Source organism: Salvia miltiorrhiza, chromosome 4 (genome assembly GCF_028751815.1).
Source record: "Salvia miltiorrhiza cultivar Shanhuang (shh) chromosome 4, IMPLAD_Smil_shh, whole genome shotgun sequence".
Lineage (NCBI taxonomy): Eukaryota > Viridiplantae > Streptophyta > Magnoliopsida > Lamiales > Lamiaceae > Salvia > Salvia miltiorrhiza.
The window spans coordinates 46664894-46679334 of NC_080390.1; the positions used below are offsets into that span (position 1 = coordinate 46664894).

Sequence of the window (14441 nt, forward strand, 5' to 3'; positions counted from 1 at the left end):
AAATCTTTCCAGTTCAGTTTTTTTTTTAAAAAAAGAAAAGAAAACGAAATTGTCTGTGTGATGATGAGATCGTGATTATGAGATAATCCAAGTATCTATATAATATATAAAAGAGGAGTTTTTTTCCCTCTCCTTCCACCAATTTTTTCACTATTTTTTTCTTTTTATTTTTTATATTTTAATTCTTTTGTAAATATTGTCAAATTTGGTTCATGAAAAAATATTCTATATACATAGTAAATTTAATATAGTCTAAAAATCATCAAAAATCAATAATTTATGAAAATTTTAAAATATTTTATTTTCTCTTTTTTCATTAAAACTTTACAACTTCTTAATTATATTTGTATATGAAAATATTTATTTATTTATTATGATGCATAATACTCTATAATAACAATGCGTGCTTCCCCTCCAACCAATAGGTCGGGGGTTCGAGTCACCTTAGGAGCTAGAGTGTGAGTGGGTTTTTTCCTTTCTTTGGTTGTAACAAATTTAAAAAAAAAAAAAAAAACAATACGTAATGCTAATTTTCATTATCAAATAATTTTTAAACTTATTTAATAGAAATAATTATCATTACGCTTTATACAAAATTGAAAATTTATATTTTGATTTTGTTTAATATTTATATTTATTTGTTTACTTAAATATATAATTTAGTTTCGATTTTCGTCGTGCATAGCAGGAATGGTCATACTAGTTTTTACAAAAACTCACATTTGTATGTATATGAAAGGAAAAATTCGGTCACCTGGTAGACTACAAAAGGAATATTTAGCTGATTTAAAAATTTATTAAATAATACAATCTATTAGTTAATTTAACACAAATTAGGACCGAAATTTAATTATGGGATTTAAAAACGGCAAATAATAAAAAAAGAACTAAAAAACGGATATGAAATTTATCTACCTAAATTATCAAGATTCGGTCAATTGTTTGTTTTAAATATGTGACGGTTACTATAAAAAACCCAATTGCCAACTTATCCTTTTTATAATATTCGAATTTAATTAACAAAAATTACTGTATCCGTCCGATCTTCTATATCAAAGGGTGAATATTAATTCTCCATTCTCTAAAAAGGATGGATATCCATGCATCCATACCCTATAAGAATACGTACGGAATCAAGGTTGGCCAACCCTACCTAACAAACAAGCAGTGTTTAACTCTTTAGGAACTAATTCTAACATTAACAGCTATCGAAGTCAACTTTTGCCAACCCTAATAACAAGCAATATTTAGATATCCGAAGATTTTATAATATTTCCCCTTTCTGGAGTCATCACGTAAAATGATTTCCTCTAAGGGTGCGTTCACTTTGATGGATGGAAAGATGAGGAATAATAAAAATTTATACTTTTAAATGTCTCATTTCTTATTTCACATTTTACACAAAAGAAAAATTCACCATTTTTTCTTCCTTATTTTCACTTCAAAGAGGGATAATATTATCCCTCCTTGAAGTGAAAATAAGGAAGAAAAAATGATGAACTTCTCTTTTGTGTAAAATGTGGAATAACATTTAAAGGCATAAAAATTTGGTATCCCTCTTTTTAGAGGGATAAAAAACAAACACACCCTAAAGGTTATGGTAAAATATCATCGATATATCTATTGATATATTGTAAGTGTTCTACAAGGAACAAAGCCGGGGCAGTGGGGTTATTTGACCTTCTGGGATAAAAATGAGAATTATGAGATAAAAATACCAGATATAAAGGTTGGAAGATGATGTGTTAATTGATGACATTTCTAAATTTTGTAGTAGAAATGAGATAGAAATATCATATATGAAAGATGAATAGGCACTGCTAAAAAAAAAGTTCATACATAACGGTAATTTTTCGTTATCTATATACCAAAAAAAGCGTCTTATATAGTTAGTTATGTATGACGGCGCTCATACATAACGGTAATATACCGTTACCTATACTATGTATACATAATTGTAAATGAGGTATACATAACACATTGATTACCGTTTTGTATTAATGTAATACATAACGATAAAATCTGTTATAAAATATATTTTTTCCGTTATGTATTGTAACTATACATAATGGTTTTTTATATTTTACATAACGGTTGATTACCGTTTTCTTATGTTAGCATACATAACAGCTTTTTACCGTTATAAAACTTATTTCTTATGTTATAAAATGTATTTTTTATACACTTTGTTGTCGTTATACATAACGTTTTTTTTGTATTTTACATAACGATCATTTCCGTTATGTATTCTTAAATGCAGAAATTCAAGCATTTTTTTTGCTTGTTTTTATAATTTCCTAAAAACAAATTATATAATATACAATATTCTCAAACACAACAAATACTACAATCAAAACATATTATATAAATACTTAATCATTCAAACATTATTGTATCATCAAAATAACTATTCATAGCCATCAAAGACATCAAGACCAACTCGAAACATAGGATTAGCTCTCAAGTGGTCGACAAAAACAGCTTCATCAATCACAGATTCTCTGCTACAGTTAATAAGGATGACTTCCAGCTTCTTCATCTTCCGTGATATTCTACAGCCAACAACAAATAAGAGATCAGATGAATATAACAAATGCACCTAATATTGCTCATGATATTGATTAAATGAGAAACGATACTCCTCTCTACGAACTTAAACTTTAAGATGAGGTATCCGTTCGACATGCTATCAAATTCACACCGTAGAAAGTGTCCTAATGTTCAAATCTTACCACCACTTACTCATGAAAAACATCAAGCAACACTTCAAGCCACGTTGACCCAATTGCATATCGAGGGATCTCAGGGAGGTATGTTGAAGTTATTATTCTAAAATGTGACTATGACACTCCTTTCTACCACTTCTGCTTCTAGTAAACTCTTCTTCTAATTAACCGGTCCGAAAACTCTAAAGATATTTATCATTTGAGTTCATTCCCAGAAAATCAAAGTATTTAAAATTCCAAGACCAACAAACAAGGGAGGTGAAAGATAATCCAAAATTATTTCACTTAAATCAAAGATTACTTAGGAAGAGGAATGTGTAGAGTTGAGAAAAGAAAAAGACAAATTTTCACCGTTATCCAGTTGAGCTATATATTTTACACTGTGAATCAACATTTTCATGAAGTTCAACGTATATAAAACTAATTTTATGTATGTCATGCTTGCATTCTAAAGATTCATTATTTGAAATGATATTGAAAAGGTACTTTAATTATCTTGCAAATTTTTATTCGTCTAAATTTTCTATGTTGTATGGATCTTGAAAGTCAGTTTAAGAAAATTTTATTGTTGATGTGTGCATGGATGAAAAGTTCTTAGACCTATTAGGGATTTGAGATCTTGTCGAGAAGATGATTTCTACTATAAAATATGACATTTTTTCATTAGTGTATTTGTTAAATAAGTTATCATTGTCTTTACCAGTTGTCAGTGCTACAATTAGATGATCCTTTTCAGCAATGAAGATCATCAATAGTGTTGCTCACAATTCTATGGGAGACAATCTTTTAAATGATAGCTTTGTACCTTACATAAAAAATGATGTATTACAAATATCACTACTAGAAAATATGGCTTTAATGACAGAAAATTTGGCCGTCAGAAATGAAAAGATGGTCGTTAAAATGATTATGATCGTTAATTGTCTTAACGATCGATTCGATCGGTCATTATTTGCAATTTTGCATGGCGTTTCAAAAATTAACGATCAAAATTTTGTTTGTTAATTTTAACGACCATAAATTTAGTCGTGATAAATATCGATGATCGAATTTTAATTTTGAACGACCGAAAATTTGATCGTTAAAAAAAAAACAGCAAAAGAACTCATTTTCAATTGTAGCAACCTAGCTTTTTATCCTATAAGTATTTCTAACGTATTTTGAATTCAATCGCATACGTCTAGGTAAATTTTCCGAAGTGTTATAAGTCAAACACGATTAACCTTGAAGTTTCTTTCGAGTAGTCACCAGTATAAAAAGATACATATTGTTGATAAATTAAGCACCCATCAATTCATTTATACTCTCAATATAAAGTCTCATTCATACATACCCTTAGAATATTTCAAAAATAATATCTAAGCCTTGTGGATATGGTGTCGGCAGAAGAGTGACAACAGGAATAAAGAACGATTTAAAAATAATAAAAATTTAATTTTATCATTTAACGGATTTTTGCCAAACCGTTGTCTATTCCTAAAAGTGCGCTCATACATAACGGTTTTAAAAAAAAACCGTTATGTATGAACTGTTATGTATGTAAACTTTTGTAGTAGTGGGCCATACTTTTCATTGTAAAATATCATACTTTGCCCTAGTTTTAGACGCCATCTTTGAGATCTGTTGGCATCCGAAGCTTAGGATTTACTTGCTTTCATAGTTTCGAATTTTATTGTTTTTAATTAGGTTTCAATTTAGTTTTGTTTAGTTTTAATTCTTGGATTGTGATTGAGTGACACAATTACACGTTCAAGGATTTTACGGTATTTTCGTATTTCAATTCAATTTATTTTCGTTTAATCATGTTTACATTTTTCGTTCATGTTTATGCTTTCTTTTTAATTATGCAATTTAAATTATGCACTTTAGTTTCACGCCTAGATTAGTTGGTTTTTAATTTACAAGTATTTAATTTCTTAAGTTAGGTTTAATTTGAGTTGCTTAAATTCTTGCCTAGGTTAAGTTTAAATTCAAGTCAAGTTTAATTTAAGTTTAAGTTTAAGTTTAAGTTTTTAAAATCAAATTCTTTACTGCTTTCTTTTATTGCTTTTTCCTACGATACTACTAAAAGCCCTTAAAGACTTTTCTTGAGAGATGACACTGGGTCAACTTACCATCACTAGGATGTCCTTGTTCTATTGCAAGTCAACTTAGAGGTGTTTCTAGTTGAGTCATGTATCTTTTGTTTTTTTGAAGAGAAAAGAAAAATATCTTCATTACATGTGTTATTACATTTTCTGCTTAAAACACATTTTGCCGTGTTTATGATCAAAATGAATGACGGAAATAATCCACTTAGATTTAGATGCTCTCTTAAAATGGTAGATTAAATTGATGTATATGTAGAAATATAAGATTTGGATGAAAATAGTTACTTACCATAAATATTGTATTAGGATAGAAAAGTCATAATAAAAAAAATATTAATAATTAAATCTGAGTAAATCGCGGATCAAACCGGTTTAACTTTTAGGGTGCGTTTATTTTGATGGATAAATTTATCAATGAAAAATGAGGATAATAAAAATTTATGTCTTTAAATGTCTCATTTATTTTCCCACATTTTACACAAAGGAGAAGTTTATCATTTTTCCTTTTTTATTTTTTTTCACTTCAAGGATGAATAATATTATCCATCCATTTTAGATGTAGGGAAAAGGTGCAGATTGGCCCCCGAAGTAGTAACCCCTATAGCGTATAACCCCTCTTACTCACTGTGTGTGCAACTAAACCCCCGAACTCAAAAAATAGTGCAGATTACCCCCTCTGACCTAACGCCGTTTACGGCCGTTAATCAACTCTTTTTTTTTTTTTTTTGTTATTTCTCATTTCTCTCGCTCAGCTCTCTCTCTCTCGGCCACTCCACCACTGCCGCCACCTTCTACTACCATCACCACCAGCCGCTCCTCCACAACGCAACCATGATCAATTGCCGCAGGAGAAGTCCGTGCCGGAGTCTCCGGCGCTGGCGGCTGAATCCTCATCTCTGTGTAATCTGGAGAGGTTTTTGGAATCAATCGCGCCTTCGGTCCAAGCTCAGTATTTATATAAGGTTTTATTTTGTTTTTTGTTCATTTTTTAAAAATGAATTGAGCGAAGCTTACATGAAACTAGTGATTGAAAAGCCTGGGTTAAAGTAGAGATTATTACTTGTTATTCTCGAGCTTGATGAAATCGTTCTGCAATTTTTATTTTTTATTTTGAAGGAATCGGTCTGCAATTTATTCTTTTCCTTACATAACTTCGTATTTAGAGTTTAATCGAGCTGAAACTTCAAGCTGCTGCCTTTTAGATAGTAATGCTGCTTTAATTGTGATTATGAAACTTGTGAACTTTATAATGTAGAAAGGTATTATGTTTCTTGTTGTCTAACGGCTGGTCAAGTTAGAATCGCAAAACCAATCTGAAAAACCCCCGTGCCCTCTCGCAAAACCAGCCAAGGAGGCTGTGGAATCGCAAGGGAGACGCTAGAAAAGCTCCCTGCCCTCTCGCCTGAAACTTGAACAAGAGCTCAAGTGGGCTCTCTTCACAGGTTTATTTCGTAACCGATCTGCCACTAGGCCACGAACCGGCAACGCGTAGCTGTTCACCCATCTTCAGGCTAGCACCGACAAGAGTCGAAAAGCTCAAAAACTCTCTACATCTCCCGAACCAACTGCCGCAATATCCTCCGGCGAAGCAACGTCGAAGAACAATCTCAACACCGTTTCCTCTCGTTCTCGATCTCTCTCACGGCTGTGCGTGATTAAAAGCTCTCGTCGCTGCCTCTGTAGTCTTTTCCGCTTGTGACAACGACGCCGTGAACCCTCGCGAGGCGGCGGCACGACGAGGGCGGCGCGGCCAAGTTCGTGCGCTGCTGCTTCTGTTCGGCTGCTTTGCTGTTGCCGTTACGTCGTGGAGGAGCGGCTGGTGGCAATGGTGGTGGAAGGTGGCGACCGCGGTGGAGTGGCCGAGAGAGAGAGAGAGCTGAGCGAGAGAAATGAGAAAAAAAAAAAGAGTTCACTAACGGCTAGGGATCTCAATCGGGCCAACCCACTCGGTTTCGGGCCAGCCCATTCGGTTTCGGGTTATTTTTGGTTCGGGCTAGTCGATTTTTTTATTTTTCGGGCTAAAATTTTTCGACTCTAACCCTAACCTACTCGGTTTTGGGCTAGCCCGTTCGAGCCCACAAATTTATGATTTTTTTATATGTATAATTTTTTTATATGGATAATCATATTATTGTAATAAAAATATGTCGTGCTTTTTAAATCAAAACATTTCGCCTTATTTAAATGCAAAAATTAGTGTTATTTTAATGTAAATTTACATAATATCTAATTTTAACTTTGTTTCCGATAAAAATTGTATATAGATATAACATAAATTTCTATATTTCTTTGACCTTTTATATCATAAATATTTATTATTAATCGTTAGAAAAAATCAAAACATATTATACAAGCATCAAAATGTTATTATCAAATTAAAAAGTAAAGTATTAAAGTTTAGAAATCAATTATTAAGAAGGTTAATCAAGCCAACCCACTCGATTTTCGGGCCAACCCTATCGGGCTCGGGCTATTTTCAGTTCGGGCCATTCGGGCTAATTTTTTTTCGGGCTAAAAATTTTCAGCCTTAACCCACCTTTTTTATCGGTCTATTCGGGTCGACCCGTCGGTTTCGGGCTTTTTTGACATCCCTACTAACGGTCGTAAACGGCGTTAGGTCAGAGGGGGTAATCTGCACGGTTTTGTTGAGTTTGGGGGTTTAGTTGCACACACAGTAAGAGGGATTATACGCTATAGGGGCTACTACTTCGGGGGTCAATTTGCACATTTTCCCTTAGATGTATTACCTATTATGTATATACATAGATTAATTGTTAAATTTAATCAAATTTAATCAACATTGCAGAAAATCATATATTTTATTCGAAGAAGCACATGATATATTAAATCTCTATTTTATTTGAAGAAGGTGACATAACATCAAGGATCATCAACCTTGATGATGAAACAGCATAAGAAAATATATATGGAAAGTAGAATCAGCAAGTCGTCGGAATGGTGACGTCGCAGGCGGCAGCAACTTTCTTGGCGTTGGGAGTGTCGATGTAGGGCCTGTACTGAGGGTTCTTGATGTACTGGCAGAAGCACGGCTGCTGCTCCTTGAGCTTACTGCAGCATTCTGCCGACGGAGCCCCTCCCGAGGATATCGCCGCCAGGCACGGTAGGAGCTCCGTAGGGATGCACGACACGGCCGCCGTCTCATGCGCCAGCGCCGCCATCACAACCACCACAAACAAGGCTGCAACACCCTTCTTCATCTTAATTCACACTAGCTAGCAAGAGTGTATGTATATATTGTGTGTTTTGATGATGGTGGTATTTATAGGAGTGGAGCTAGGTTAGTTTGCGCTAAAAGTGTCGCTGTTTTTGAGACTGTGGACGGGATTGGGTTCACGTTTATGGAGTGATGATTTCACCTCTGGGATTACTCGCGTATAGATGCTGAGCTGCACATTTATGATGTGTACATCTACTCATTTTAATTAATCAACTAACTTCCTAATCTGTACGCTAATTTCTAAGATTACCGTCTAATTAATTACATCATTCATCTATATGTTTGCTCTTGCCTAATGAACTGTCATACAGCAAAATTTGTCTTTGTTAAGTTGCAGGATGCTACCAATGGAGAAGCGTGAAGTAATGGATTTAAAATTACAAAATTTTTATAAAAGTTGATTAAATTTTCTCAAAATTTTAAAGATGTCTAGTTATCATTTACTAAATCAATTTACAATTATACATTTTGCAGAGGATAAGCAGTGGGATTAATATTTAGTGTTCCAAGTACGCATTAATTGGTAAAGGTGAGTGTCAAAATATAAAGGTTACTTCACATCGACCAACCTCATACGTAAAATATAGGACATAAAGGAGTAAGAATTCATTAATTAAGAGCCATTAGCTCCAATACAATCAGGCACTGAGAGTGACTATAAAGCACACCTAACTGTATTTTCTTCGCTTCTCATCTTCTGATCTAATTTCAAAATATTTGGATCCAAAGAAGTGTATCTTAATAATATTTGTTGTCGCCGTTATAATCTTCAAGGAAGATTCTTGAACAAACAATTCATTCTTTTTTTGTATATTGGTGTAATCCTAAAACTATTTTGTCATTTCAACAAAGCTTGCCTCAAAAACTCAAGTTTATCATAATCTATGGTTTCTATCTAATTTTCATTGCAGGTGCCCATTTTTCAAATTCTGGAGATAAAATATGTGCATTGTATTTCGGACAATTGTACAAATTCATATTTTACTTGGAGTCTCTTCCCTCGTAGGGTTAATTACTAAATAAATTAAATATAATATAATTTTTCAATAAAAATCCGCTCTGATATCAATTTAAAGCAAGGATTAATGTATAAAGAAAATAAAGAGAAATCCCTTATCCATACTAATTTAAGAATGAAAATATCAATTTTGGACATAGCGATTTAAGAGTGAAGATAGTATAAGGTATAACTGATAATGATTCATTATTATCCGGCACAGTTATTAAGAAAAAGAGTGATTAAAAGATAAAAGTCATAGAAAGTGGTGAATCGCACAATTTTTTGTGAGAGAATATGATTTAATTTTATAAAACAAATATCAAGTCATTATTAATATAACGAAGGGAGCATAAATATTTTTATGTATTCACTTCATTAAAAAAAAGCATAATAAATAGCACTTTTTAGTGAGTTCTCAAACCAATGAGACCTAGTTAGATCCCATTCGAACAAGAGGAGCCTACACCGGAAAACAACAAGTATACACATATATCGAGAGAGTGATTTATGGGAATAGATGGTTCTACGATGAAAATAAAGTAACGCCTATTGTTTTATGAAATCATTTTTTTTTTTTTTTTTGCCATATTCGACACATTCGACAAACAATAAACTTGATTTTTTTTAATTGATGTCAAACTTTATTTTAGTCCCATTATTTGGATTTGAGGTGTCTACAACTTCAAACCCATTCTCATCTTGAAAGGAGAATGAGGCGTACCAAGACCAGAGTTGAATTTTCTTGAGAGATTGTTTAGCTGAGTTTATAATTTAAAATAATTTAAAATAATTTAAAAATTATTTATAAATTTATAAATAAGTATTTTAATAATTTATAATTTGTAAAAATAAATTTCAATAACTTATAATTACTTAAGAATAAATTTTTTCAACTTCAATTATTATTTTTTAGAGATCTTCAAACTCAACGTACTTCTATTTTATAAGATCTTCTTAGGGGGCTATTTTGTAAACTACTCTACATTTTTTTTGGGGTACTTTAGGAAAAATCTGCCATTATTTTTTTTTTTCGGTGCGCACCAAATAAATACACAATATTCATGTCTAGTATTATTCAAATTATATATATATATATATATATATATATATATATATATAGGGTGCGGTTATAGTGAGAACCACAATTATCGTGAGAACATAAGAACCAATAAAATTACTGCATCTACTATACAAATTAATGCATCCGCTATTAAATTTAATGCATCCGAAAAAAATAATTTTTTTGCTCCCTTCAGGATTCGAACCCAGCACCTGCATCCATCCACCAAGATGATGCATCCACCGTAGATCTTGATGATCGAATGGCTTAAAATGGTTCTCCGTTCTTATTTTATTAGTGGTTCTTATTTGAACTCCTCCCTATATATTTATATATATTAATGTACAGTAGTTGCAAGCCACAAATTTTTTAACTACCGCAAAAAGTGATCCATTACCAATTTTGTGCATGTGAATATGTAAGATTTGAAATCAATATGTGCAGAACTCTAATATAATTATTAAACCAGTAGGATAATTATTAAAGAGAACACATGATGCAAATTAATAAATTATTAAATACTATAATTACATGATGAAGGGTATAACTAAAAAATTTAAGATGTATAATTAAGAAGTCTGCCATAGCTTTATATCATTTTACTACTTTTATCACAATCTAACTTACAAACTCCGTCACATAATGACACGTTGTACAGTAAGATAGACAAAACCAATATGTAGAATTCAAGTTGATGGTCATCAAACGATGACTCCACGATAAATACTTATTTTAGAGGCAAAATGGAATACACTATTTTTAAAAGATGAAATATAAAATATACCTATTTTTTTTAAAACAATAAAATCTATCCATTTAGGATATTTTTATCCTTATGTGTAATTCGCGCATTACTCGACACTGAAGCGTCGAGCACTTAAGTGTCAACTGTCGAATATCGATGTGTCGAGTAATAGGTACAAATTGAACTATTGCTCGACACCTCAAGTATCGAGCGTCGAACATCGCGTGTTGAGCAACTGAGAACTGTCGAGCGAGGCGGAGGCGTCGAGCGTTGAACATTGAACTGTTGAGCAACGCGTTGAACTATTGCTCGACACCTCGAGCGTCGCATGTCGAGCGAAGCGAAAGAGTTGAGCGTCGAGCATTGAACTGTCGAGCAAGGCGGAGATGTCGAGCGTGGCGAGCAAGGGGATTTATTTGGTATTTTCTTTTTGTCTTAAGGGTATCTTAGTCCTTTTAACCTCAAAATGGGTATATTTTATACATTTAATTTATAGTGGGTATATTTTTAGTTTTGTCTTTCAAATAGGATAAAGACTACCATTACCCTTTATTTTATCTTACTAACCCTCAAAATTCTATCAACGTTGATATTAACACTTATTCCCCCGTCCCAATTTAATAACCCACAAAATTGGATATAAATATTAAGAAATAAATAATTTACTATAATAAACATGAGCGATAAATTATTTTTTTATGAGGATATATATAATTATCCAAAAGAGAGAAATTAAGATATTTTTTTAAAATGAAAATAGAGATAATTATGTGTGGACTGTGTGGATTACAATAATATATATACGATGCATTAATTTCCATTTTAGGAAGTGACAAATTAAAATGGGACATTCAAATGAAGAGTGCTAAAAAGACATGCAGTAGATTAAGCATGATGAGATTATATACTTCCTCCGTCCCAACGAAATTGAGTCGTATTTTTTTTGGGTCGTCCCAACAAAGTTGAGTCGTTTCCCTTTTTTGGAATAAATCACTTCATTCATTCTCTTTCATTTCACTTTTTCATTCACTTTTTCATTTTACTTTTCAATAAACATTAGTTTGTTAAATCCCATGCTGAAAATAAACGCTTCACATTCGCTGGGACAGAAGGAGTATAATTTATGTTTCCCCTTTCTATTATTTTGGTGATAAATACGACGTGCGAAAATATTAACAGATAATAGTATGCAATGCATGAACACAACAAAGATATGGTGTAGTAGCTGACGTCGGTTTTATGTAATCCACGAGAAATCACTCAGTGGCACGAAAATTTGTCTTTATACGTCGGTTTTCTGCAATCCATGAGAAATCACGCAGTGGCACGAAAATTTGGCTTCATACGTCGGTTTTCTACAATCCACGAGAAATCACGCCGCGGTGGTCCGAAAATTTGGGGCGTTATTTCGTTTGCCCCTTCCTTCACCTCAAGGGCTACGTATTTGTATGTCAAAAGTATGCATTTTAATTCTTATGCTACCTAAACTAGCACTTAAAATATCTTTAATGTGCAACACAACTTTGGAACTGCTCTTTGACTGAAGAGCAATCATATTATAATTTTGCTTTTACTTCCCATAATAGTCGCACGCTTTATTTCACAAAGCATAATTTGGACGGAACCAAAATTTTTGCTTAAATACAAGTTAATAGCAATCTCAAAAATAAAAATATACTCCATTAATTATAAATATTCTTACTAAAATTCCATTTTCTTATTTTAATTTAGTTAGTAATTATATTTTTAATTTTATGACTATAATTAACTTTTTGTTAAGAAAAATTGTTATTTAGAGATATTAAAACTAATGTGTACTATATACTTTCTCCCACGCGTTGCTCGTAAGTATTTAATTATCTAATGAAACGCGACAGTTGGTGAAATTTCCAGTTCATGTATAATGTGTACTATACTATCTCCCACGCGTTGCTAGTAAGTACTAGTATTTAATTATCTAAGTGAAGAACGTGAATGTAATGAAATAATGTAATTTGAAGGAAATAAAAAGTGAACTTTCCAGCTCATGTATAAAGCCAGAGCAATGTGCTAAATAAATATCGATTTTAAAATATACATTAGGAATCATTTTTAGGAATCATTTTTAATTTTTAGATCATAAAAATTTAGATATGGTGAATTCAGAATTCATGACTTTATTGAATAAATTCATAATCTTGCATTCTAATCCCATATGACACAAAAAAAAAATGAATTCATATATATATACAGGGGCGTAGCCCGGGGGGGGGGGGGGGGGGGGGGGGCGAGGGGGGGCTGAAGCCCCCTCCCAAATTTTGAGTTTATTATTATTATTATTATTATTATTATTATTATTATTATTATTATTATTATTATTATTATATGTTTATATTATAAAAGAAATTTGTTTTACATAAGTTGACTAGCTTGTTATATTCTTCCATTTATAATTAATTTAAGGATACTTGTGTTATTTAAATTTATATAATCTATAAAAATATTATACATTATTATCACTATTATGCTTGTCTTTTAATAGAAAATGCCTAAAATGAATGGAATGTCCCCCAAAAAAAGGGATAATTGCATATAATATCACCAACTTTGAAGAAAATCCATATCCCCCATCATCTTTAAAAAATCCACAAAATATCAAATACTTTCAAGGTTGTCCATTCTCCCCACATTCATCTTCAAGATAATTACAAATCTACCCAACATTCAGACAAATTATAAAAAAGACCCCCCACATCAACTAAGCATCAACAAGGAACCCCAACATGCAACCATTCAAGGCAAAATTACCCAAAATTATAATGCAATTTAAAAAGGGTCCAACATGCTTCCGTAACACTTCAAAATAAATCTAAACATAAATCAACATTATACATTTCGTCGACTGGTCTTCTTCAGGAGTCGGTTCTCGTTGCGTTTTACGGACCGTCCGCCCTCCAGGCTTCGTCCAACCACGCACTCGCAAGAGATGGTTGCAACCTTCCTCCTTCACTAAGTGCCAACGTCAAATATTTTTGTTGAAAAATGAAATATAATTTTTACTAATCCGGAAAGTTGGAACAAAACAAATCTTTAAAAGAGGAATTATAAAATATATAATTTATTTCATAATATCTCCCGTAGGGAGGAGACTAACTTGTTTAGCTATTCATTGGTAGCTAATTCTTGTATACATAAAATAAAAAGAAACTAAAACTAAAATTTGAAAAACTTTGAATACATAAATTAAAATTACGAAGATAGTTTTCTAGAGAGAGAGTGTGGTGTGTGAGAAGTGTGGAGAATTTTCGATGAACTCTTCCTCTCCAGAGCTTGGGTTTATATAGAGGTTTGTTCCCCTCTATAATTGCTCGGTAGTTGGCCTTGGATTCCTTCTTCGTGGCCAGCTAACTTGGATGTTGACAGCCACCTACTTTTGTCGGTCATTATTGCCGACACTAGTTAATGCCTTCACATGGAGTTGAACCTCCCTTTATCCTTTTGTGATAATGGATGGTGAGGTCCAGCTACTTTATCTTCCACCCAACTTTGTCTCCTGCTTTCGGTGAGTGGTGCTTTTCTGGTCCCATGCTCCATAATGTTGTG

At 32.4% G+C, this 14441-nt stretch overlaps 1 protein-coding gene across 1 annotated transcript; it reads right to left on the bottom strand.

Annotated features, from left to right (window-relative positions):
* Positions 1–7657: 7657 nt before the first annotated feature.
* LOC131023829 (non-specific lipid-transfer protein 2-like) lies at positions 7658–8082 on the bottom strand. The gene has a single exon (XM_057953438.1). The coding sequence runs from the start codon at positions 8032–8034 to the stop codon at positions 7756–7758; it is 279 nt and encodes a 92-aa protein (XP_057809421.1). The 5' UTR covers positions 8035–8082; the 3' UTR covers positions 7658–7755.
* Positions 8083–14441: the final 6359 nt, after the last annotated feature.